The sequence below is a fragment of the Camelus dromedarius genome, chromosome 11, assembly GCF_036321535.1.
Source record: "Camelus dromedarius isolate mCamDro1 chromosome 11, mCamDro1.pat, whole genome shotgun sequence".
Lineage (NCBI taxonomy): Eukaryota > Metazoa > Chordata > Mammalia > Artiodactyla > Camelidae > Camelus > Camelus dromedarius.
The window spans coordinates 10,609,137-10,634,387 of NC_087446.1; the positions used below are offsets into that span (position 1 = coordinate 10,609,137).

The 25,251-nt window shown below is 42.3% G+C and overlaps 1 protein-coding gene across 20 annotated transcripts in view; it reads left to right on the top strand.

Annotated features, from left to right (window-relative positions):
* The window catches only part of RBFOX2 (RNA binding fox-1 homolog 2), a 238,749-nt gene extending 214,648 nt beyond the window's left edge, over nucleotides 1-24,101 (top strand). For 6 of the 20 annotated variants that reach the window (XM_031463169.2, XM_031463170.2, XM_031463179.2 and 3 more), the window contains 8 exons: nucleotides 1,932-1,985; nucleotides 2,105-2,197; nucleotides 3,286-3,430; nucleotides 7,145-7,184; nucleotides 12,351-12,382; nucleotides 16,374-16,462; nucleotides 16,904-16,976; nucleotides 18,532-24,101. In XM_031463169.2, the coding sequence (XP_031319029.1) occupies nucleotides 1,932-1,985; nucleotides 2,105-2,197; nucleotides 3,286-3,430; nucleotides 7,145-7,184; nucleotides 12,351-12,382; nucleotides 16,374-16,462; nucleotides 16,904-16,976; nucleotides 18,532-18,586 (581 nt within the window). In that variant the 3' untranslated portion in view covers nucleotides 18,587-24,101. Of the gene's footprint in view, nucleotides 1-1,931; nucleotides 1,986-2,104; nucleotides 2,198-3,285; nucleotides 3,431-3,918; nucleotides 5,848-7,144; nucleotides 7,185-10,151; nucleotides 10,195-12,350; nucleotides 12,383-16,373; nucleotides 16,463-16,903; nucleotides 16,977-18,531 lie in introns of those variants that run through there. The other 14 variants (XM_031463175.2, XM_031463176.2, XM_031463182.2 and 11 more) reach the window with 9 other exon arrangements.
* Nucleotides 24,102-25,251: the final 1,150 nt, after the last annotated feature.

Genomic DNA, 25,251 nt, shown 5'->3' on the forward strand with positions numbered 1-25,251 from the left:
CCACTTTGGTGGACCTCAGTCTCTGCTGAATATTTTAGAGTTCTGCATAAGATTTTATCTAGAATAAAAAGGGGGAGTTTCTCCCTTTTTATTGCTTTGTAAAAGTTTGAGCCTAGTGCTAGAGTATGGCGTTATGTACTGGTAATGCCTTAAATCTAGTAGAATAGTATTGGTACTGATAATATCCCAGGAGGTCTTCAGTAAATATGGGTAGGCCAGCTTTTCAAGTAGGTGATAAAAATCAGCATAATTTGCATTTTCCTTACTCATTTTATCAGTTGTCTATCTTAGGATGCCACCATCTTCCACTTTGTCTTTTGTTTTCTTCTTTTCACTGCTGTCACAAAAACAGAAGTTTCTACAATTCTGATAAAAATGCAATTTAAACAAAAGAAGAAGTATGTCAAATTTCCTTTAGATCCAAGGAGAGCAGTGTGACAGAAAGAGCTGCTGACTGGAATTGAGAAGACAGAAATTCTACTTCTAGATTTGACGCTTCATTTTGCTCTGTGACAGTGAACCAGTTTCCTAACCTATCTGGTTCTGTTTTCCTCTCTAGCAAGTGGCAGTCAGAATTTTAGCACCAAAGGCTCTTTAGAAGTCATCAAAATCCAACCCTCCTAGCTTATTATTTAGGAAACGAAGTCCAGGGAGGTGTATTACTTACTCGTTGTCCCAGAGATAGTACCTGTCTTATCGCTCTCTTTGGGTTTTGTGAAAGACGAATGACATAAACACCTGTAAAAATACAATACAAAGAAATATACAAAAATGTATTCAAAATATTGCTGACAGTGTCCAATTATATACCATTATTATAATGTGCATTTAAAGGGAGTGCTTAAGTAATAGTGCCACTGATAGAAAAGGAAAAGTTCATTTTTTAGTATTATTCTAAATCAGTATTCAAGCCAACTAGAGCCAAACTTTAGAAACCTGCAGCTACTGTTTTAGAGACTCTGAAAAGAGTGTGCTAGGTGCCTTCTGATAAATTCTCAACATTTTAGTTCATGTTGGTTTTGAGTCACTTGATTTGTCTGACATTGCAGAACATATGTGCTTTACAACTCCAGTAGGATTTGAACCCAGATTTTGACATTTTTATGCAGAATAATGAAGAGACATGTCTATGGGCGCATAAAATAATGGAGGGTTGGATTGATTCTGAATGAATGGGTTTTCTCTTGAATAATGTCTTTGCTTATAGCATTTAAATCTGGTAATTGGCCTTTTCTTCTTTCCACTCACATATAGCATGGCAGTGACACAATGTTAGACCTGTAAGCTAATGTAAAAGAAGTAAACCAAAGAGCCAGTCTTTCAGAAAAATAATACAGTGTGTTTGCTTATTTATGCGTAAAGTTCAATAAATATTTATTGATTAAAATTTTCATATGAAATTCTACTCTTGAACTATCAGTGGGCAGTAGTACATTTTTCTTTTTTCTTTTTTTTTTTTTTACCAGTTACCATATTCCTATAAATATAAAAAAGGAGATATAGAGATAAAATTGACGTCAAACATAATGCTGTTTGGGAATACTTAAAATTTACAAATGTTTAAGCTGATATTCAACAGCAGTCTTGTATCCTATAGCTAAAAAGTCTGATTAACATAAATTAGTTCACTATAAATTAAAATCTCAGAAGACATGCGCCCAAGTTGGAAATGTACCTTGAATTTTATTATTGCATGTCTCTCCTTTTTGACTTGGTTAACTCCAGTGAAATCCCACTGGGAAATCCCAATGAAAGAAGATGTCAGTTTACCCAGAATACAATTAGCGTAAGTGAGCATGGAGTTCAGAGGTCCAGGTCAGTTTCAATTCAGTCAGAAGATACCATTATAAAACAACTAGAGTAGTAAACAGTATTAGATAACATAAAAGAAAGTGCATCTTAAATGCTCACTGTCCTCTCTTCCATTTCAGGTTGGAAATTAAGCCCAGTAGTTGGAGCTGTATATGGCCCCGAGTTGTATGCAGGTAGTACTTAAGTTAATTTTTCCATTTGTGCTATTTATATATCTATAACATCTATTGTTTTTCAATTTCCTATTCTTTTGTAATCTTTTTGCATTTTTAAATTTTTTTAATGCAATCAGCATCCAGCTTTCAAGCAGACGTGTCCCTAGGCAATGATGCGGCCGTGCCCCTGTCCGGAAGAGGGGGCATTAACACTTACATTCCTTTAATCAGTAAGTAGCCTATGTTGACCTGGCATGGGTTTTGACTGTTGTGAGTAAACAGTGATGTGTTAGTCTTTTTTTTTCCCCCCAAATATAATACATAACTAAAAAGGAAGCGTTCTCTAGAAAGATAAGTCCTACCACAATGCCCTGTCCTACTTAGCTGTGCCAGAATCTTTCTGACTAAATGTTAAGATTGCCACAAAGCATAAGTAGTTGGAAAAGGTAGAAGGGGATGAGAGCATGTAAAGAAAATTTTAGTCTGCACTTGATAATAGAGAAAACAGAAGTAATTATTTGTGGAATATGTTATACGTATTCTCTGCAAGTCAGCTTTGGGCCCTCTGGTAGAAGATCATTTAAAAGCCCCCAGTATTATTGCTTATTCTCAGCTCTGTTGACATCTCTAAAGTAAATTTGACCTGAGCTGTTTTGCTCCAGCAGGAGGTATAATTAAACAGAGTTCAGTGGACATGGAATCAATGTCTTTACATGCTTCCCAGAGGACAGCACACTTAAAACAGACCCTTACGAAACGCCTACCTCTTTAAAGGACACAGGGCTGCAGGGGAGAGCTAGTTTCCCTCCCACCTCACATTTCTGGATTAAAACATTTTAGATAAAGAACAAAGTTGACTAATGAAATGTCTAAAGACTGCTGTGTGCCCTGGAGTGTGGCAGCATGTCAAAACACAAAAGAATACTTATAAAGGATAATTATTATATGCCCGTAATAATGTTTGGAAACAAGATTAATAATTGGCCAGTGAAAGACTTTATATCAATCAACTTAAACTGCCGGTGGAAATTCAGAGTCTCTTCTCTTACGACGGCAATAGTTCTCAGAGCTTCTTGACCTGTTTCCCACTGCTTACGTTGTAATGCCAGAATTGGGGAGGAACAAAGAAAATTCACGCAAGATTTGTAAAGAATGAGGCATAAAATCAGTTAGGTTTTGCATGTTGCACATTTCCATTTCTTTTTGAGAAAAGATGTGTTATAGAGGTATCTTTTAATCTCTCCTGTAATTGGGTCAAAGCAGGTTGTGATTGTACCCCTGCTATTGAATGCAAGTTGACATTTCTGTCATATTTTGGGTCTCCCTTTAGTTCCTGGCTTCCCTTACCCAACTGCAGCCACCACGGCGGCCGCTTTCAGAGGAGCCCATCTGAGGGGCAGAGGGCGGACGGTATACGGTGCGGTCCGAGCGGTACCTCCAACAGCCATTCCCGCCTATCCAGGGTAAGCAGGAGCTTCCAAAATAAGCAACCAAACAAAAAGAGAGTACCATGGCCCTCTTACAACTCTTGGGATGTTGCCGTGCCACGTAGTAGAGATTCGTGAATATTTGCAAATTAATGGATTAGATGGCAAGAACCATACCATCATCAGACTGGAACAAAATATCAGTTCATTCTATAAATCTTCATTTTGGCCACCTTAAGCCCTCACGGTAGTGGCTTAAGACAGTAGCCAGAACTGTCTTGTGTTCACTAGCAGTGTGTTGGCATGGAGTTCACTCCGCATCGCACGAATATGGATTAACACTCCTGCAGAGAACCAAAATAGGAGCAAAAGATTGTAGTGCGAGCCTGCGTCTGCTGGACTCACCCCCTCATCACCACCCTTGATGGGGCTGAGGCTATCACCTGTGCCCTCCCTTTTGGTTTCACTGCCTGGGTGGTGAGCAGCAGAGCTAGTTACCCACAATGGATTTGCTTTCTTTGTAGGAAACGGATTAAAAGAGGTTAATTCAAAGATGAACCAAGTCCAATTGAATCAAGGGAGAAAGGGAGAAGTAGGAAGAATTAAACCACAGTTGGCTTCTGAATGATGGTAAAACAACTAATGTAGCTGAGCATCATTCACCCTTTGATTTTTGTATGGAGGGTGTCTCATGCAGTGGAATGATTCCATAGCAACAAATAAATCCTTTGTTATTGAATGGGGGAGAAGGAGTGAAGATGGCAGGTTTTGTTTTTAGTTGTTTCTCAGTGTCAGCCTAAAATGTATATTTTTATAAAGAATGGACTTTATAAGTTAGTTATATCAAGGACTTTCTCTCTTCAAAGATGTGACATTTGTGTTCTTCATCTTTTCTCTACCTCTGACAGGTTATTTTCCCTTATTCTTACTGAGGAATAAACACAGTGGCAGAGGAGCCCATTCATTGCTACTTAGTTACAATGTGAAGGGAAAGAGCCTCCTTTGCAGGTCCTTTGCTGACAGCACAATTGGCTGTGAGATGTACTAAGGTAGCATTCATTCCTAGACCAAAGGGACATGCCATTCGGGGTCCTCACTTGCACAGAATTAAAGCATTTTTGTTAGACAGGACAGCTATGCATGCTGAAATGGGCAGGCTCCAGAAGCCACTGGAAAGGAACTACTTGAGAAATAAACTTCTGTTTGTAGGTTATAGATGTTTAAATCCCATGCATTCCATCACCTCCATCTTCTGCCATTACTTACTTTTAATTTTATCCTTTTTTCTCTCAACTTGACCTTTGACCTTCAACCTCTGACATCTCTTTTTAAAGAAGTGAATAAAGATGCAGTATCGTTTCATCAAGAAATATTCAAGTAAAATGTAAAACTGATCCTTGGAAGTTCTACACACTAGGAAAATTGCTCATGAAGTGTCTTCCATTTCAATAAAAGAGACTTTACCGTCATGTTTGCAAAGAAATACTGCTCACCAGAAACATAGGATTTCTTTATTTTGTAATATTTCTGAGTTACTTTATAAAGTGGTTGCATTCATTCCTATTCAATATAGGTCATTTCAGTATATTGGCCAAACTTGAGAACCCATTCTCTACCAAGTCTGTCAGGTATATATTTACTCAAAGATATTTTATCTCTATGTCTAATCACATCAATTTCTGTGCATTACATTGAACACTAATCTCCCATGTTTTCTTTTTTATTAACTAAACCACCTGTTTACATGGAAGATGGCAAGGAATAAGTCCAGTATTTTATGGGGAATGGCCTAAAATTGCTTTTCAGCTTAGTAAACTAATTTCATCATTAATCATTGTGTCCTAGCCTCCTTGTGGCATTTGATATAGGGAATATTGGAATTCTTCTAGAATTTAGGTGAATATTCCCAGTGAGTGATGCACCTTAGTGTAAAATTTATTCATGGTTTTAATGCCACCACTCTTCTCTGTAGAAGAAATATTTTTTTAATCTTTGCCTATATCCCCTACTGAAATAGTTGAAGGTTAATTAATCACCACTTGGCATCAATGCTTTGCATTTTATCAGCCTTCTTATTATGAATAAGTCTCTTTTTTACTAAATTGCAATTGAGAGGCAGGTTACTTTCTAATATCAGACTTTAACTGCAATTGGAGACTATGAAAATGGATAGAACTTAGCTAAAAACCTCACAGACGAGTTTAATTTGCCTACTGTGTAATACAAAGGCTCAGCATATTTGAGGCATTGCAAAGTGTGATCCTACTATTCTGTAAACACAGCAGAATGTCATTGGAAGTAGAATTCAGAAACTTTCCAGCTATCTATAAGAAATGTTATTTTCATATTCAAGTTAAAATACATAACTTGATGACCTCACTTGCTAGCTTGTTTATTGTAATAGAGAAGGTAGTAGTGAAAATTTCCAGCTCATTTAGTTGAATAAATGATCTAATTTTAAATAGCCAAATCTTGATTTAATACATATGAAGAAGGAAGTCTTATCTTTTTCCTCTACTGCTATTCCATGTGTTTTGGTCCCAAAATGTTATGGGGAAATTTTGTGCACAAAATATCTCAACAGGTTTGAAATCTGTATTTTAATTATAATAGTTTAGTGTTGCTCAGGATTAAGAAGAGTCATGTATTTTGTTTGTTTGATACAAATTCATTTTCTAAACAGGAAAGAAAACCCTTCTATTCCTAATCAGCTACCTTCTCGGTTTTATTCGTTTAAATAAAGCAGGTCATGCCCAAACTTCAGTTATCAGTTGTATTTTTCAGAATTCCATGAATATTCTAATGGTCAAAAAAGAACCCTTAAAGTCTTCCAGTTACTCCTCCCCACTCTGGATTATATTGTTACTATCTGGGATCCCCACTGCACCTTTCAATTCTTGGACCTTGGACCAATCACCTTAACCTTTAGCTCATTATCTCTGCTTGTGAAAGCAATGCATTGTGGGTATTTTTGGTTGTGTTTTTTTTTTTAATTACATTTCTCTGTTTACTTTGGTCAGAATTGATTGACTTGTTTTTCTGAGGTGTTGCATTGGTTCTTAAAATGCTGAATAATAATACTTTGCATGCTTGTGTGATCAGCCAAATCTTATCGCATGTCTAATGTGCAGGGTAAAAAGCAGGTGATGTATGGATATTAGAAAAAAAATTCACATATTACTATGAAACTGGTAACAAAATACTAAACATAATTTTGAAACATACTTTGCATACAGGTCCTGCCCTAATGGAGTTCTTTGGGTCTTTTTTTTTTTTTTCTTCATATTAAACCCCTCTCTATACATCCCCTGCCCTCCAACCCACATACACACACCCCTTTTGAAGTTCTTTAAAGAAAAACTTCATCCTAGAACAAGCTTATTTTTAAAAAAATACTCCAGATATGAAAAGTTGATGTTTCTTTCCAATCCAGCAGATTTTCCAAAGCTCTGTTAGGCCCTTTGGGAGTGCTCTTTATTGTTTTAATCTTACTTTAATTACCAGACATGCAGGTGGCTCACTGCAGTTTTGCGTTCCTTCCCCGCCTTGCGTGTCCTGGAGCTGCATCACTTGCGTGTGCAGTGCACACTCCTCACTGCCTCCCCCGGCCCCCGGCCCCCGGCCCCGGTTCCGTATTCATACATCACCTGCCCGTGTAGAGCGCATGTGCATGCTGCCGTCCTCAATAACCGGAATGTGTTTCTGTTCTTTTGTTTTTTTTGTTTTTGTTTTTGTGTGGATTTTCTGCAGTGTGGTTTACCAGGACGGATTTTACGGTGCTGACCTCTATGTAAGTACACACACCGGGGCCTTCTCGACCCCATCCCCTGACAAGCCAGCCTTTTTTTTCTGTTTCTTTGGTTTGGTTTGGTTTTTTTTTTTTTTTAATATAATTTATTTAATTTTTTATTTTCTTTTTCCTTGTGGATATATACATATATATATTTATATATTTAAGAATGCAAGCATGCTTCTCTGCCACTGCGCTTGCCCTGGGTGCCAAAACTAAGCCTTTGGGTTTCCTGATCATTGCTAGAGTCAGTCTACTGGACATATTCTTTTCCCTTCCCTTTACCCACAGATGCTCTGTGTATCACTAATACATTTGCGAGATGATCAGCAGGTTTAAAGTCTGTTATTACTGTCGTCTCACGTGCACACATAAATAACAGGACTAGCTTAGCCTTAAACCAACTCTTTCCCTGTTCTGCTTTTCTTCCCATTTCATATCCCTCTTTAGATCGTTAGAGCTTGGATTTACGTAGATGGCAGTGAGCTTTCTGAAATGTGTGTTTTCCTAGTTAACATACTTTGAGGGAGCATTATGTTGTGAAAGTGAAATAAGGAACTGATGCCAGTGAAGAGTGGGTAGGAATGAGAGGAAACCAGGGAGTCAGTGCGTGAGGCTCTTCTGTATCAGAAAGTCCGCAACCAGTGGGACTCTTTTCTTCAGAGCCACCGACAGGGAAATGAGTGCATAATTAGCAACCTCGCCTCTTTTACAAACATTTGACCGTCATACAAGATTTGTTGATTCAGCCAGCCATGTCAACATCCTTATTATCATCCATTATTTAAACTGTCTAGCTACAGTTTCATGATTGGTTGTCATATATTATTTAAAATATGGACAAAGTTATCTAACTGACAGGGAGTCAAGTTGTTGAGTTTTGAAGTCTTTTAATTAGGACCTTTCCAAGTGGTCTTTTTCTGATTGCAAACTTGGTCTAGCCACCCTATCGTTAAGAAACAATTTCATAAGAAAAACTTGTCAGCATGAAATTATTCCTTGGGCATAGGTTAGAATTATCTAGAAATGCTTTCCCCACCCTCACCTCCCGAAAGTCGATAAGGGTACCTTTTTAATGAACTATTTCCACAGTCTGCCAAAGACTCTCTGGCAATCTAAGAACATTAATGCACTTTCAGAATGCACTTACAGCCTCTGTGTATTGCAGGAGGTAGAGACAGGATAAAGCGGTCCTCTGGGATGCTGTGGGCGGTGGTACTTACCTGTCCTATTCAGAGCAGACCTTCAGAGTATGCTCGATTTAACACATACTTAAAGGAACCTTAGTCATGATTTGGTCCAACCCTCTCCATTTGTAGATACATTTCTTAGACTGTGACTTACCCAGATCACATAAATTATTTGTATAGCCAAGCATAAAACCCAAATAATCCATATTTCACTGCCTCTGTTAGTACTTTAAGTAAAATCTGCATCTTTCCTCAGATGGTTTTCAAGAAATAGTGAAAGATCTCTTTTTCTTGTGCTCACAGTGAAGCTCAAGGGTTGGGAAACGATATACTACTTTACAGCAAATTGCACTTTTCTAAGTACCTACTTACATACAATCTCAGCATGTACATTCTCCATATACATTAGTATCCATATTTTCATGAACTCATCTTTATGTTATTTAAGTTGTTTTCTTGAAATCTGGTCTATTATAGTACACTTCCATTTGAATTATTTCTTAAGGTGGGGTTTCTTTTTCCTCTCTAATATCCTCCTTATTTGGGGATTTCTTAAGAATGTGACCTCCTTGTGCCTTATTAAGATTTGCCTACTTCCACCTTGTCAAGTCAACCAACCAAATACTTGCTTACAGTTCTCTCACTTCCTTAGTTTATAATATATGATTTTATTAAAAGAGAGATGCTTTTTCTGTACTTGTTGAGAAAATGCTCTTGAAATTTTTTTTTTTAAGTCTACTAACTGGATTACCTTATCAAGCTGAACAGAAGTAATTCAGTGACCTTGCTGAAACATTTTTTTAACCAGTGGCCCCTTGTTGATGAAAAGAGTACTAGTAATGGTATTTTCATTTCTTAGTTCTTATCTTAAAGCACTTAATCGGACGAAAAAGTTGGTCACTAGTGCTGAAATAATATCCAAACCCACGAATGAAAAACAAGAATATGTGAGGAGGTAACTGTTGAGCGAAGCCTAATGTAAACTCTTCCTACAGCTTTTAAAACTTGAGACCCCCTGTTCCATGTGTGATGTGGCAAAGGAGGCTTCTTTAAAAACATGCAGACAAACAGCAACAACCAGAAAGCCCTATCATTTTACCTTGAGTTTGTTCTGCTTCTCTCTGTGCATTTTCCCTTCTGTGGGAAGCTATCCATAGATGTTTAGTTGTTGTTTCCTCAGAAAAGGAGATTAGACATAGAAAGAGAGGAGGGTTTATCTAGTATAAAGAGTTACCCTGAACCCAAGCTTGAAGAGACAACATGAGGGAAAAGAGTGTAAGTTACTGATTTTGTTTAAGTTATAGTAATTTAGGCTGTCAGCTGTGGAGGATTTTTGCTTTTTTGGTGTTTTGTTGTTTTGTTTTGTTTTGTTTTTTGTCTTTTTAATCTCTTTCCCTGTTCTGTTCTTAGGCCGTAATCCCTGCTAGCCATTTTCTTCCTTGCTGTTTCTTTTGTGGCACGTTCCTCTCTGGAGAACTGATCTAGCAATTGTGCCCATAATTTGTGAAAAGACTCACGGCGATAAGACCTGGGAGTGTAGCAGATGGATTACGTGTCTGCCCACCCCCTCTTTTCTTGACGAGTAGAAAAGACATAATTCACCCTAATTCACTTTTTTAATGGGATAACAAACTGCTCCTAATTCTCATCCTGTGAAAAGCATGCTTGCATCCAAAGGAAAGAAAAGGCTGGTGGGCCCCTTAGCGGGCTTTTTTGTATGATTGTTTTCCTTCCACAGCTGTGTTTTTTGAACTGCTCTTCCTGTGTTCTGTTATAGAATAGTCTTACAGGAACCAATCATTAGCGCTAAAATACCTCAGGTAGGAGTGCCAGTGTGACCTGCCAATCAATCAGATTGTGGATTGCAGTGAAAAAATTGAAATATACTAACCATTCCAGCTCCACGTTAGAGATGGGAACAGAGGCTTTTTTGGACAATCAAGACTTGTGAGCGTGTGATCTAAGCCCTGCTACCTCAGCAGTGCACACAGTCAAGTTCATTACACGATGGCACTTCCTCCAAAATTAAGTCCATTGCCACATATCCACACCAGGTGTGTTATATGCACTGTCCCATCACTGCCACCTCTTTTAGTTTGTCAATCAACATTTATCCATGGTGTTTAAACTGATCTTTTAGATTTGGAGATCTCAGCAATTTGGGACATTTTCTTACTCTTGTGAAAGAAATGAGAAAAGGGAGAAAATAGGATATGTGTTAAACAGGACTCCTGAATCCCAAATTGGGTCCTGTCGTGAAGTCATGGTAGTAATTGGACGGTGCTGCTATGTAATTTTGAAGTTGTCTTAAAAATTTAGACATACTGGGACTCTAACATTGAAACACATTTCCCTCGCCCCCCTTTCACTTTAAAACAAGGTCAGTGAGTTCATTTGGATAATGATGGACTGTCAGGTTTGCTGATAGCTGGATGCTAAGAAAAAGAAAACAGTAGGTAGCTTTTCACAACTCAGTTAGTCTCTTGATGTGGCTACCCAGTGAGATTTTGGAAATGAACTAATTTGGGGAGATGTGGAATAGTAGTGTTTGAAAGGTTTAATTAATTATAAGATCATCTCTCATCTATCTTAAAAGTAATAAATGGAAGATACCAAGTTGGTCATAAAAATTTCTTTCCTTAACCCCAATTATAATAATAAGATAAATTTAAAATAGTTTCCTTAAAAATTTTTCATATCCACTTTTCAAAGTAGTTGGGTCTCTCAGTCAAAGGCAGTGAAAATATTATTAGAAGTTCTGCATTCACATCGGTGTTACTCACATTTAATCAAAGGTGCCATATTGCCACCTAAGAACTCTTCTCCTTAAGAGCGCCGCCTCATCTGAGCTCAGCCCAGCTCAGTGGATCTCAGCTGCAGAAGGAGGTGAGGGAAGGAGGGAGTTAGAATCGTGTAGAAACAAACAAAGTGACTCCCAGAGGCACAGCATTAGACCCAAGCTAATTGGACAAGATCTCTGCTCTGCTGTAGTGATTTTAAGCATCACATCTGCCATTCTCCCCACCCACATACACCCCTACTCCCCTTGCTCTGTAAATCCATACACCACATGTAGGGAACAAGCTTTCATTTTGTCTGCTGGTCTTGAAACACACATTCTTCTCCTCAGTGTCACATAATGTCATTTTGTCTTCCAGGTAGAAAGAAGGTGTCTTGACATCACATGCTCACCAAAGTCCTGTTTTTATGTAAATCCTGAAACAAAAATATAATGATGAAATTAATGGCCAGGTTAACATCAAGACAAGGAGAAGGCCTACCAGTGTGAGATTAAACTTAGATAGGCAGACAGAGGTCAGGTATAAGGGGGACAACATGTGGAACCCTTCCATCGTGTTCTAGTTAAAGCACAGCCACAGAACTGTGCGGAAGAATCACGTGGTCAGTGTGGCAACGTCGTAACGTTAATTAGACAACAAAATTGATGCAGAGTGGAGGAGAAAATCCCCAGGAGATGACTTTGAGCAATGGGAAAGTGAGACTTAAACAACAGCAACCAAGGGATGGTAAAGGTAACAGCATTTTCCCTTGAGAAAGCAAGACGTTGAAGGCAGGATGTGTTATGGCTGTGTGAAAAGATACAATGCTTGATAAACACAGGAAATATTGTAGAACACTGGGTCAGAATGTCTGGGTGTCGACAGGGCAAGCACACTACCGAGTGCCGTGGGCCAGCACAGGATCTTGGTGTCAGGGTCAGGGAGGTTGAACAGGGGATTGATGTGGCGCTGGGCTGCCCAAGTTGGGAACACTAGAAGTCATTCAGAATGAGTTACAAACGGATAAGAAAGTAATTATTTTTAAAGGGGCGTGTGTGTATTTGGACCAGGCTTAGCCATGCCAAATTTATCCAGTTCTCAGGTTCCAAAAAGCTGTCCGTGTGTGCCCTCCTACATTAGGGTGTGCTGTGGCCATGCTAATCCCCATTTTTTGTTTTATTTCAAATCACACACAGATAGAGTCTGCAAACTGCTTCAGATCAAACAGGTCTGATTGTGTGTAAATACATATGTCCTTTTTACTTTTTATTATTAATGGTTGCTTCAGTTTTGCATCAGTGCATGGTTAAAAGCAATACACATCAGCTATTTCATGACTTCATATCTCCAAATGAATTATTTCTCCTCTTTTTTTTTTTTTTTTTTGTTTGTTTGTTTGTGCAGTCAGCTGAAGAAATGTTAACATCTCACTCTAAATCTCTCAGTGGAGTCTCTGTTCCCTTCTCTGATATAACAGATGGGTTACTGCTTGTTATAATTATTAACATTGTGGTGTGGGCCAGGGCTAGGGTGGGCAAGATTGACTATTCCTTTGGGCTGGGGAGGGGCCAGTCGTTAGGGTATGGAATGTTAACTCAAGTGGTGACTGACTGTCTCCGTAATACCAGGTCGTTGTGGCTGCACGCTCTAGTAATTGAGGCTGTGTACTTCACCGAGCTTGTGGTAGAGCCTAGGGCAAACCGCTGTCCCAAGAGAATGCTGGGATAGATAGAGTTAGCCAATCCGAGTCTGAACGTGGTGATTTTGCTGGTTGTTTTAGCTCCAGATGTTGGCATGCTTAGTTTTTAATGTGATTAATAAATGTGGCGCCATATCCCTTCCCCACGCCTGAACCCTGTCTCTCCTGCCCCCTTCCCCACCCTTGTTTTTTTTTTTTGAAAACCTTAAGAAACGGCAACAAAACCCTTGGTGTTTCAAACTGCACTTTGTTCTCATGTTCTAGAAACGACTTCAGATTTGCAAGTAGAAGAGCCAGCTGAGAAAACAGTTTTTCCACCTGGATTCTTTACGCGATCCAAAATCCAGAATAGAAATAAATATATCTGAATTTTCCTTGTCTTATATTATGTGAGATATTTTGTCCAATAACCAATCTTAAAGCACCAGCAGAAATACTTAGGAGTAAGAATACATCTAAGACGAGTAAATCCATGATATATAATTTAGTTTTTCTAATTTGGGGGTAGTCATCGATGAATTACCAGATTCATTTATTAGGATATTACCTGCCCATCCTAAGCATAGACAGCCACCTCCCTTTAAAGGGCCTCTCGACAGCACCATTATAAAGTAGTTAGGAGAGAGGCCATGTTGAAAGATAATCTGCTTTTTAAAAAATTTACTGTAGTTTTTCTTAATGCTGATCTTCTTGAGCCTTTTGTTGTCAGTAAGATACTTGCATCCCTGTCCTGTTTTCCTGAATTCGAATAGCAGAGAAAGAGCCTCGTCAAATTCAGACTCAAAAGTCAGAGTTCACTTAAGTAGAAGGAAACTACTGCAGATAGATTATCTCCATTTCCTTCTGGCTTAAAAGGACCCTTTCTTCCCACAGTCTGATCCTTTTAGAGTTGTTTTGATTAACGATAACATTACCCCCAAACCACTGAGATTCTGACGGCTTCTTGCAGGCCAAGGAAACTGAGGGGTTCTATCAGTAACCTCATTGAGAACCTCTCTTTTTTTTCCCCAAAATTAGTGCAGTACACCTCAAATTTAATGATTTAATATAATCCCCAGTATCTCTGACTTACTGAGGGTCTAATTAGTACTTTTAAACCTCAGAACCCCTTAATGAGAACGTATGCCTCCGCCTATGGCACAGAACTTCAGTTCTGAAGTGTTTCACTCAGGTGGATATGAACTGGGCTTTAATTGCATTTATTACCTTGACTTTCTAAATTTTTAAAGATTTTGGGGTTTTTACGGAATGCTAAGGGGACAAACCTCATGATGCTTGTTTACCACATTATCCTTGTTTACAAAGACGTTTTACTAAAGAAAGTCCTGCTGTAGACTTCACACTAGCTAACTTTAATGCTAAACTCATGGAACCGTCTCTAGTTATACTGAAAAAGTGAGCCTTCAAGGTTCATTTAAAGCCTAAGCTTTCAGCTATGATTAGCATGTTGCTTCATTTAACAAATATTTTTACTGTTTCATGTCTTCTTTAGAAGTTTTTAAAAAAGGAAATAAGGTAAAGAGACACGTTAGTTTATGTATACTGTATAGATTGGTGTATATGTATGACAGCGTATATATCACAGCCTGGATGTATAGCTTTGCCCAGATCAGTCTGGCCTGCCCATTCCCATAGACCTGGCTGGAATTCAGAGGAGACATGTGGGTCACAGATACCCCTGAGGGTGCTTCCTGCCGCATCCCTGTTCGTTACCATTTCATTGCCAGTGTTTGATAAATATTAGAGTTTTCTTATTTATATGAAGATCTGTGGAAGAATTTGTAATTGAGAAAGCAATGTGTGCTTTTCTAAGTCATTCACTTGAAGAACAAAGAAGGAATAATACATAACCACTGAAAGCCAGTCAGGGATTTTTTTTTTTTTAATGTACCTTTGAAGCTAATTCCGATGACTTTACGTGGCATAAATTTAAAGAGCGAGAGTAAATTTTCCCCGACAGTGCAATTTCTCCCGTTAGAGAAAGCATAAGTTATGTAAGAAAGAAGCAAAAAGCTATAGACACCCATAAGAGGAAATTGCGGGTGTTTCCAGAATAAGATTTGAAAAGAAATAAAAGCAGCAAGCTAGAAACTGCCCTATCAGATGAACAGCGGTCCCCCTAGAAAATACTTGTTTTCAATCCTAAAAAAATGATATAGAAATAAATTTGAAATTTCTGTTGTAGGCTTAGCAAAAATTGAACATCGGACATTCAAATTGAAGACTGAAAAGTGGAAGCTTCTGATGTCCATGAGAAATGAAGTGTGCTGTTGCTCACTGCTGAAATGCTGTCCCAATGGACCAGTTCAACATTCAGAGCTATGTTTGATAGGGAGAAGACAGTAGTAACAATACACACCTGAACTTGGCTTAGGTACAATAGATGAATTCTAGAAAGGTAAAGAGAAAGAAGGAAAAGTGGGGCTTGCCGCTTTTTAAAATCGCCTGTCCCATGTGGCACTTGTTGGGATTATCTGTGAAATACTTCATGAAGGAGCACATATGCTTCACCCCGACAGTGAAAACCTTTTGAGTATTTGGTTCATCTAAACTGAGTTAAAATAACCAGACAGGGGGATTTGAGGCTCTTTCGCCCTGAGAGGGTATCTGCACCCTTAGAAGAAAAGCCCCAGAGCCTGCTGTGAGGTTAGGATGTAGGAGTCCCAAAACCTCTTAAGGAAGGAAAATAAATGCAGTTAAATGCTTGGGGCAGGCAGGGAGGGCCTCCTGGTCTGTCTGAGTCTAGCCCAGGGATCCTCAGCCCTTTGTAACCTGATTTGCCTGAGTCTGAAATACGGATTGGAGTTGGCAGACTTTTTCTGTAGGGAGCCAAGTGATAAATATCTTCCGCTTCGTAGGCCATGCGGTCCCTGCCACAGCTACTTTCAGAAACAGGTGGCAGACCACTGGCTCACAGGTGGAGATTTGCCAACCCCTGATCTACTCTGGTTTTTCCTTCTAAATATTGCTTGCTTATCTTAACCTCTTTGCAGACATGCCAGGCCACACGGGGCATAGCACTGTGTGGGGCCTTTACGCACCGCAGTCTCCTAGCAGTAGGTCAACCTGAGTGCGCACAGGGAATCTGAAGTTAATGCAGGCAAATATATGTCTTAATTCTATAATGTACGTTTCCTGTCCATCAGGTCAAGTTCTCCCAACTTTCTGTACACATTTTCTCTGTTCGAAGTTCCAACAAAGACCAAAAGTAAGACAGATCCAAAATCACTTCTTCATTTCTTAAATTTGAGAACAGGTGCTACAAGGTAGTTTATTTTTATTACTATTACAAATTGGAAAGCAAACCCCTGCCTTAAGTGGAGCTTCATTTTGCACTAAGGGATAACATGCAGACTGATGCAGTTTGAAACATTCTCTCCCCACATGTGTCCGTGTTTGCGTCTGTCTGTCTCCGTGTCCGTGTCCGGGTCCGGGTCCGTCTGCGTGTGGGTGGGTGCGTGTCCGGCCGGCCGGCCCGGGGGAGAGGTATCTGTAAAGTCAGTTCTCTTCTCTCCTGTAGGGTGGATATGCAGCCTACAGATACGCACAGCCTGCTACTGCGACCGCAGCCACAGCTGCTGCCGCCGCCGCCGCCGCCTACAGCGATGGGTACGTCAGGGGGCCGGGAGCCCTGCACCCTCCCCACACGTCACCCCTCCCCCGGCACCATTGCCAGGATGGCACTTAGCGCCCGGGGCTGCTGCTGACCTGGGCCTTCCACCAGCCTTCTCCTGTAGCCTCCATCCTGCCCAAAACCCGACGGCATGGACCCCTCTGCTCCTCGCTCTTGTTCTTGTGTCTTTCTGGCTTGGACCCCAGTTTCCCTCTTCCTGATCTCCAACTCCCTTCTCTCCCATTTCCTAGAAGTTCTTCAGATATTTTCAGTTACTGCATTTAGGAGCAGACTAGAGAGATTTTTTTTTCCATTCTACTAGTTCCCTAATAACATTCCAAGACCAAGTTACTCACAAGTCCTTAGCACCGTTAACCCCTTAAATTTTTTGGATCACTGGCTTCCCTTTATCTCCCTGACTGTATCTCTCCTTCCAGTTATGGCAGGGTGTACACAGCCGACCCCTACCATGCCCTTGCCCCTGCCGCTAGCTATGGAGTTGGCGCTGTGGTAAGTGAATGTATCTTTTTTTTTTTTAATGTTTTACTTCTGACTTTTACCTACAGTCTAATAAAGATCTAGGAAGGTAATAAATTCAGCCCTTCTTCCATTGCCAAAGTATTAACACCAATAGGACTATCTGGAAATTTCATATCACCTTCTCCATCTGCATGTGATAGTGTGAAACCCACGGCCTGATTAAGGACAGGAGAGAAGAATGAGTAGTGACAGTCTGCCCAGAATAACCGTATTGTTTGGGAGAGAAAGAAGGGAACGGATTGTTTTGTATCGGCTCAGATGTTGGACAGATGCCTGTGGCATAGTTTTATTGATGGGTCTTAGCAAAGATGTCAGGACATAAGATTCTCCAGTTTTCACAGTAAATTCTTCAAAAAGACTTAAGCCTGTTTCACATGCAGATGCCAAAGGAATGTCCCTGCTATTCCTGTCTTCTGGTAGACAGTACTAGAAATTACCAAGTGAATGCCTTACAAAGATAATTTATTAGTAACATTTGTGGCAAAGTATGGTGTTTTCATAGAAGTATACAAAAAAATCTGTGAGCTTATCTAGAGTAATCCCGCTGACCAAACTCAAATCCCTGCTACAGTATTTTTGTGTTGGCCTGGACACCTCCAGGTCCAGTGGCTGGGACTCACTGGCTACAGCGAAGACTGGCCAGTCCCCAGTGAACCCTCCTCATGCCAGATGTCCTCTGCCATCCACAGTGCTGTTGGGGGATCTGGGAACGTGGATACGGTGTTTGAGAGGGAGGCAGAACGATGGGTCACAGTCAGGACGCAAAGGATGAGAGAACCACCATTTCTCACACTAAATCTCTCCCGATGAAGATTTGTGGGAGGGTGTAACCGGGTCCAGGGGGTGGGTGATTAGAATTGAGGCAGATACATACAATATGAAGAAAGTGATGGGAATTCCTGAGGTTTTATTTGGTACCAAAATAATATAAGTCCTGTACTAAAAGAATGACTCAAGGAGAGATACGATCCTAGGGAACTTTTGATTGAAAAAGATAAGCCATTAGATAATGATTAAAACAAAGGAATAAAGCCCAGTTAAAACCCCAGTTTTATGTACATGTGTGTATATATGTCGGATACGTCAAGAACAACCTAAAGCTGATGTACTTTATAAATGAGAGGACCATGTAATGTGTAAGAAGGTAAAATTTAAGTCACGAGTGTAATGAGGTAATCAAGGAGGTAAACAAGACACGTGCTTTTAAAAATCAAACTATTTGCAGACCTGGTTTTAAACTGTATTGAGTTTCTCTTCTGTACTAATTCATGTAAATAATGAAATGAACAATTGTCATACTCTCCCCTTGAGAATATCAGGTCAGCAGTAAATGTGTGGGCTCTGGTTTGAGAATCTCAGGGGCAGAAGTTGGTTTCCTGACCTCATGCGCTAGGCAGCATCTAACCAGTTGCTTTGAAGCTTCTAAGGAAGCTGTTTTCCCAAATCCCTTCTCAGGATGTATGTCGTCTTCTTTTAATGCTTCTCTCATCAACCTTTTAATTATTTTTGTCTTTAATCACTGCAGGCGAGTTTATACCGAGGTGGCTACAGCCGATTTGCCCCCTACTGAAGTGACGTGAGACCCCTGCAAATGGGACAGCCCCCCAGTTCATGAGGCCTGGCTATTGCAATATTTACTAGTAGAGGAACTCTATAGCAAGATGAAGAGGAAAAACAAACAAACAAAAAAAAAACACAAAAAAAGAGAGAATACTTTTTTATACCTCACTATGTTCTTTGAATATGTATTTTTCCTTTAAATTTCTGCCTTTAATTCTTTTGTTCCAAAGATTGTGCATTTTTTTTCTTTTTTCTTTTTTTTTTAACTGTGGTAAAAAAAAAAAAAAATAATGCATTTCCATGTCTGTATGTCCGTGCTTAGCTCTTCTATCAATCACAGAAGAGGCAGTTAATGAGAAAGGAGAGACATTAGGAGCTGATAAATGCATTTGATCAGAAATCAGCAGACAGAATTACCAAAGTGTATCTGGTACTGACTGTCTGGGGGACAGGCGGACGTGGAAGGGGTCTCTGCGGCAGGATATTCTTCTAGACTTGAGCTTCTGGTCTTTGGCAGGCAGTTCTGACTGGCTGTGGCTGGAATCCACAGACAGTAGGGATTGTGCTTGCAAAGCAGGAGCATCAAAAAGACACTATCCTCTCCTCTTCCCTCCTGACTTCTCCATTCTTTTTACAATCATCTTACACGCACAGCCTGAGACAGTTGGCATAGTTTTTGGAATTATAGTATTAATATTTCCAAACATGCGCTCAGACTGTGGATAATAAACACCTCATTAGGAAACCGGTCTCAGAATGAACCCTGGAGTATGAAAAAGATCATTCTTTTCTTTCCTATAACCCTAGCATTCCTGCTGGGCTTCTTCCCCTTTAATGGAACCACAGCTTAGCTCATCTGTCCTTTTACTAACCCCTTGCTCTTTTGTCCTCAAGATTCAGGAATTTAGGACCCAGGGACAGAAGAATAAATAGCCAGTGGCCAGATTTCTCCCAGGTGTCTGGGGCACGGCTTGAGGACGGGAAGTACAAATTGTCCAGAGCCAATAAAACAGGCAAGGATGAGAAAAGGGGTGTCAGACGTCTGACAAGGCACCCTGGTACTCCTGACCTTTCTCTTGCATCAAAAAGTCAATACAAAGTATAAAACATGTAGTAAAGCCTCTGCTAGCCGAGGATAAAGCACCGAATCCTAGATCAGCTGTCCCTGGAGGTTTCGGTGAGTAGGGCATGTGAGGGCAGGCAAAGGCACTTTGTCCGAGCTCCAAAGCCATAGGAATTTTCATCTTCCAGAGCCGTAACAAGTCACTTCTCTGTCCACAGTCTGGAGCCCTCGTGGCCATTCCACCCAGCTTCTCGTGATCCTCCAAAGGCACCCAGCTGAGTGAGCACCTGGACCACATGGTCCACATGAACACTACGGAACATAAAATAGAACCCCTGTGGTTGCTCCCCTCCCGGACAGGAAGCAGGGTCTGAAATGGCAAGGGTCTCATACGTTGCCAGAAAGAGTCAGGTGGTGGCCTCGGCGGTGAGTCACCGCCCCTGCTGCTGGCTTCGATTTTAGATGTACATTATCAAGGTAGGGGAGGAAGTGTCTCTCCTCTAGCTGTTAGCTGTTAATGATCAAGGCAAAGGTCCTGCAGCATTTCCAAAATGAAGGCATTAGAAAACAGAAGAGCACGGTCTGTTTGGCTCCCTGGTCTATTCACATTGGTACTAGGGTGAACTTTCACCCGAGGGACAGCTGCTAAAGGGAGTAATTCAGAGACATGGAGCTTCTGGTCTGTTATGGGTTTGTTTGGGTTTTTTGCTGGTTTTTTGATTTTTTTTTAAATTTACTCCTGCCTCCACATATGTTCTTGACTGGTATCAATTCACGTCCCTGAATTAAAATGACTGACGTTGGACAGCATCAAGCATTCGTTGTAAGCAGAGGGATGTATCGGTGGAGACTGGCCTGTTGTGTATAATACATATCTTCTCCCCCTTCAGAATTCTCTCTCTTCCTAATAACTGGGAGAGAGGCTGCCCTGAGACTCGGGTAGACATCAAGGAAGCTAGAGGCCTCGATGCAATTCTTACTGATTCCGGGGAGGACCGCCCAGAGTAGGGACGCGAGACTGCCCAGTCCATTAGCCATTGTTAGGCGCGCCCTCCCCAAGCCAAAGTGTGGTTTGTTGCTGTTCAGACAATTTTTGTTGCGTGTATATAAATATTTTAGTTGGGGGGCGGGGCGAAGGGATGTGGGGCTTTCACGGTTCTAGGGAATGGGGGCAGGGAGGATTTTTTCTTTCTTTTGCTTTTGTTTTGAGGGAGAGCTTGTACTGACTAAAGAAACTAAGAAATTCTGTGTCATGTTCACATTGGGGCCATTCTCACAAATGGCAAGCCGCTCCTCAGTGGAGACAAGGCCAGTTCTAACTGGCTGTATCCAGAGCAGGGGAGGAGAATAGGACAGTAAGTTCAAGCCTTGTCTCCTTTTTTCCGGGAAGAGGTAAGGATGGTGGGAAAGGCAGAGAAGGCAGCTTCCACAGCCCTCGTAAAAGAGGCAGAAGCCCGAGCTTTTGTGCATTTCAGTTCAGCTGGTTCTGGCTGAGGACTCCGCAGGCAAGCTCTGTTTTCCAGGGGGCCTCTGCTGCGTTGCCAGGGGGGGCTTTCATACTGCTTCCTTCAGCTCCCTTCACTAAGAAAGACTAAGTCGAGTTCTGGTTCTTATGAAAGGGCCTTTGGTTTTCGGTGTCAGCACTGAGAATTGGGGCTCCTGGAGCACCTCAGCTGATGGTATCCACGTCCCCATCAGCTTTTGAACTTTGAGACTCAGTTTCATCAGAGGCAGCTTCCTCAAAGCATCAGTGCTTGTGTGTTCCTGACTCTAGTGCCCTTTGGACTAAGGAACAGAGTCAGAAGACAGTTTGGCATCTCATGAGTGTGTTAGAGGATGCTGGCTGATAATTCCAAAAACCTTACCGATGCCGAATCGCAGTGTGTGAATGATTCCGACGGCTTTACTGTGGGTCATGATGCGGACTTCTGTACTAAGCTTCTTGCTTTTAGAGGCTGGGCTCCTTTCAGGAGATCTCTAGTGAAAACCTTTATCTGGATATCCCTGTTTCAGCCCAGAGAGCTGTCCTTAGATCTTTTCCAGAATTCTTATTACATAGTTCAGCTCCCACTCACCAAGATCAGCTGTTGTGATTCATCATTTTTAAGGCTCTCAGGTTTTACCAAACCTCCCATCACCATCACCCTCCAACAGCCACAGTTGGAATTGAGCCAATCTTATTTTTCCTTGAAAAAGAAAGGGCCTGGGGCTCAACTCTTAGTTTAAGGGGAGCTGGTGGAGAGCTATTCAATAGAAATCAATGAGAGCAGCCTTTCCTTAAAAGTGTGACTCCTCAGGGGCTGAACTGCTCTTAGTTTAGGTTCCGCCTTCCTAGAGACATAGCAGACAAGCCGGTGAACCACCACCACCACCAACCCCCTGTAACCAGTCACATAGCTTCCAGGTGCGAGGGAGGTGTAAACTCAAACTCGGGGTGGAAGCAACCCCAGGGGTCTGCAGGAAGGGCGTGATAACCCCCCCCACCCCATCCCTCTGGCAGGAGAACGAGGCCAAGTGAGGGACAGCCGGGAGGGCACTGCCAGGAGGGATGAGGGGACCGTCGGGACCGTCCCCTTGCGTCACGTCCGGCCGCTTCTCTGCTGCTTGCGATCCTCCAGCACAGTGACAGTTGCAGAACTGCAGATTTGTTTCCCCCAGATGATAGGAGGAAAGGGACTTGGGGGGTGGGGAAGGGGTAGTGGTGTTTTAAAAGCATAAGTTACCTGTTTGCACTGTTTTAAGGTAGGAAACAATAGTGGGCAAGGTGAACATCAAACGTAAATTTGTGTGTTTTGATTTTGTCATGCTCTTGAAAATGTTTGACCGTTTGTAGTACCCACCAGTGAAACTTGATTCTCTGTTGCATAAAACACTATTTTTTTGGAAATGTTACTGTCCAAAAGCCTCTTCCCTCCCTTTCCCTCTTCCTGTGTACTTCCTTCATACTTGCTTTCTGATCAACCAGGCAATAGCCATCCAAGAGCTGGAGTGCGAAGCAGGGCCCTTTCCAAGTAGACTCTGGGTGTCCTGAGCCCGCGTGTGCCCTCTGGTTTAGTGAGTGCGGTCGAGTCCCCGGCACCTGTCTGAAATAAGGCTTACAGATGAGGCTAAAGTGAGTTCTCCAGTTCCCGAGTCAGATGCACTAGGAAGGAGGAGCGAGGGGTGGAGGGGTCCCTCGAGCATTGCCGCCGGCTGTAGTAGCTGTGTTCTTCTCCACGTTACCGGAACTGTAGCCAGTTACAGTTTACTCAGGAAAACGGTAGATCAATTCAGCCATGGTAGTGCTGGTTGGCAGGGATTGGTAACGGAGAGAACTGCTCATCAGCCACGACTCAAACTTGCCTTTAAGGAGACGGCCGGCGGGGCTCAGCCCTCTGTCCGGTGGTCACACACCCGCCGGTGTGGTGAGGGCTCAGCTCACCCCGGCAAGCAAAAAGGGAATGTCGATTCTCTTTTCTCTGCCCACCCCCGCCCTTGTTACCAACACCAGATGCCCAGGGGGTACATAAGTTTTTGAATTTTTTAAAAAAATTTTTTTGGTTTGTTTTTTCCGGGGACTGATAAGTGCTTTAAGCAATGTCTATACCCCATCCAGACTCCCAGCTTAGTCGTTTTCTGGTTTATTTCTGTTCACAGTATTTTTGTGTGTGTGTGTGCTTGTTTTGGCAGCTCATTTTGGCTGTATTATATATCGAGTGATGAATTGATCCTTTTTTTTTTTTCCCCTAAGGGATATGATTTTTTTTTCCCCTTGTGTTATAATTCTGCTTGTGAATAGCTGGAGCAAACCTGGGGCTGACACGTAAGCTAGGGCTGCAAAGTGCTGAGAGCCGGTTGAGTTTCCTTGTCCCTGACAGGCTGACCTACCTGAGTCTCTGAGCTTTTCAGTCCAAATCTTTGCAAGGCTAAAAATGCCACAGAACCTCTCCTCTTCTCCCCACTCCCCATGGCGGGGACGGAACCATCCCTCCTTGCAACATGCCGATTCTCCAGCCCCCTCCCGTCGCCATGGCAAAACAGGTACCTTTGGGGCATGGGGGCATCACCTGGGATGCTTGTATAACTTGACCACCTGCCTTTTCCCCCTCCCCTCCCCGCCCCCCAGAATCACTTCCTAGGACACCCGAGCTGCTTGCCCAGGGTCCTGTTTCCCTGCAGACTCCAGAGAAGCACCCAGGGCTTTGTGACAGTCTCTGATTCCCTTCCCCTCTCGCTAAGACTCATATTGTATAGTAGCTTTCAGACCATACAGTATTCATTGGGTTACTCTTATTATCAAGTAGCTGGAATTGTGAAGGTCGGAGTAGTTAGATCTTTAGCTTTTATTCCTTATTTTTTTGTATTACTATCCATGTGTATAAATTATTGATCATGTTGCTGGCTTTTATAAACTCTAAGCGAAGGAGGAGCACTGCCCCTGCCTTTGCGAATGGTAATGAAGCACTGTTTTTAAATAAAAGAGAGAAACACCATTCTGGCCTGCGCGTCTTGATCCTCAGTGATCGCTGTAGCTTCCCTCTGAAGCTCAAGGGATAGAACTTGGATTGGACTTTGGAAGATGGGGAAAAGAAAGAGGGAAAAAGTAGGGAGTGGCCCCAGTGCTGCTTCCTGGCTCTCCGTGCTCCCGCCTCTGCAGTCTCCTTCCACTTCCCCCCTCCCTCTCAGCCTCTCCTGAGTCCTGGCTGCCACCCTTCTCCTACCTTGGAAATGCCCTCGGGGTGAGGGGGGGCGCTTCCCTGCCTGGTGGCCTCTGTCTGGCTCCCGCACCCCAGGCTCCTGGGCCTCTTCCTTCTTCCCTGTGCTTCTCAACCATCCCTCCTGCACTGGCTTCTCCGCCAGTAATTGCCAAATCTCTGAAATTCCCCCTAGATCTCCACCCCGCCTAACGTCACTCTCTCTGATCATGGCCCTTCCCTGTTTCCTGGAGGGAATGGAGGCAGGCACAGGGCATCTGCCCGAATGAATTCTCTGTTCCCAAATCTAGGCTCTCCTCAAACTCACCCTTTCCTGTTCTCCCGGGAGAGGCAGTCCTCAGTCAGGAGCTGACCCTACACCTGTGCTCAATCTGGCCTTTCCCACCTTCTCAGGGCCTTTGCTTTGTTGTCCCTCCCACAGGGAGCTAAGCTTTTCCTTCTACTCGTCCGTCCCACGTTTAAACGTGCAAATGATTTTGCAAGACCCCAGCCCTCTCCCTCATGACAGACTTCTGGAATAAGCTGCTGCCCCTATTCTGACTGCCTCCTCTTCGCGCTGCTGCGACCTGGCCTCTCCCCGCCATGAACCTGAAGCAGCCCCCGTGTGATGACAGCAGATGGCGCCTCCCGGTGCACTGACCTGACCTCCGGCACTGCCAGGCACTCCCAAGACCTCCCACTTGCCTGTGGACTGTGACAGGCCGGGGGGAGGGGGCCTCCACTGCTGCCCGCAACACTAGCTCCAGGGTCTGGCCTGGTCCCCTGCCTGGCCTCCCTCTTCCGTCTCTTTCCCAGCAGCACCCACCGCCTAGTCTGCTCTCCGCAGCCACCGTCATGACATCAGTTGGACCATAATGTGCTTCTGTACAAGACAGCCCTAGTCAGTGCCAGCCCTTCCCGGGGCCCCTGAGGCCCTGGACACCGAGCT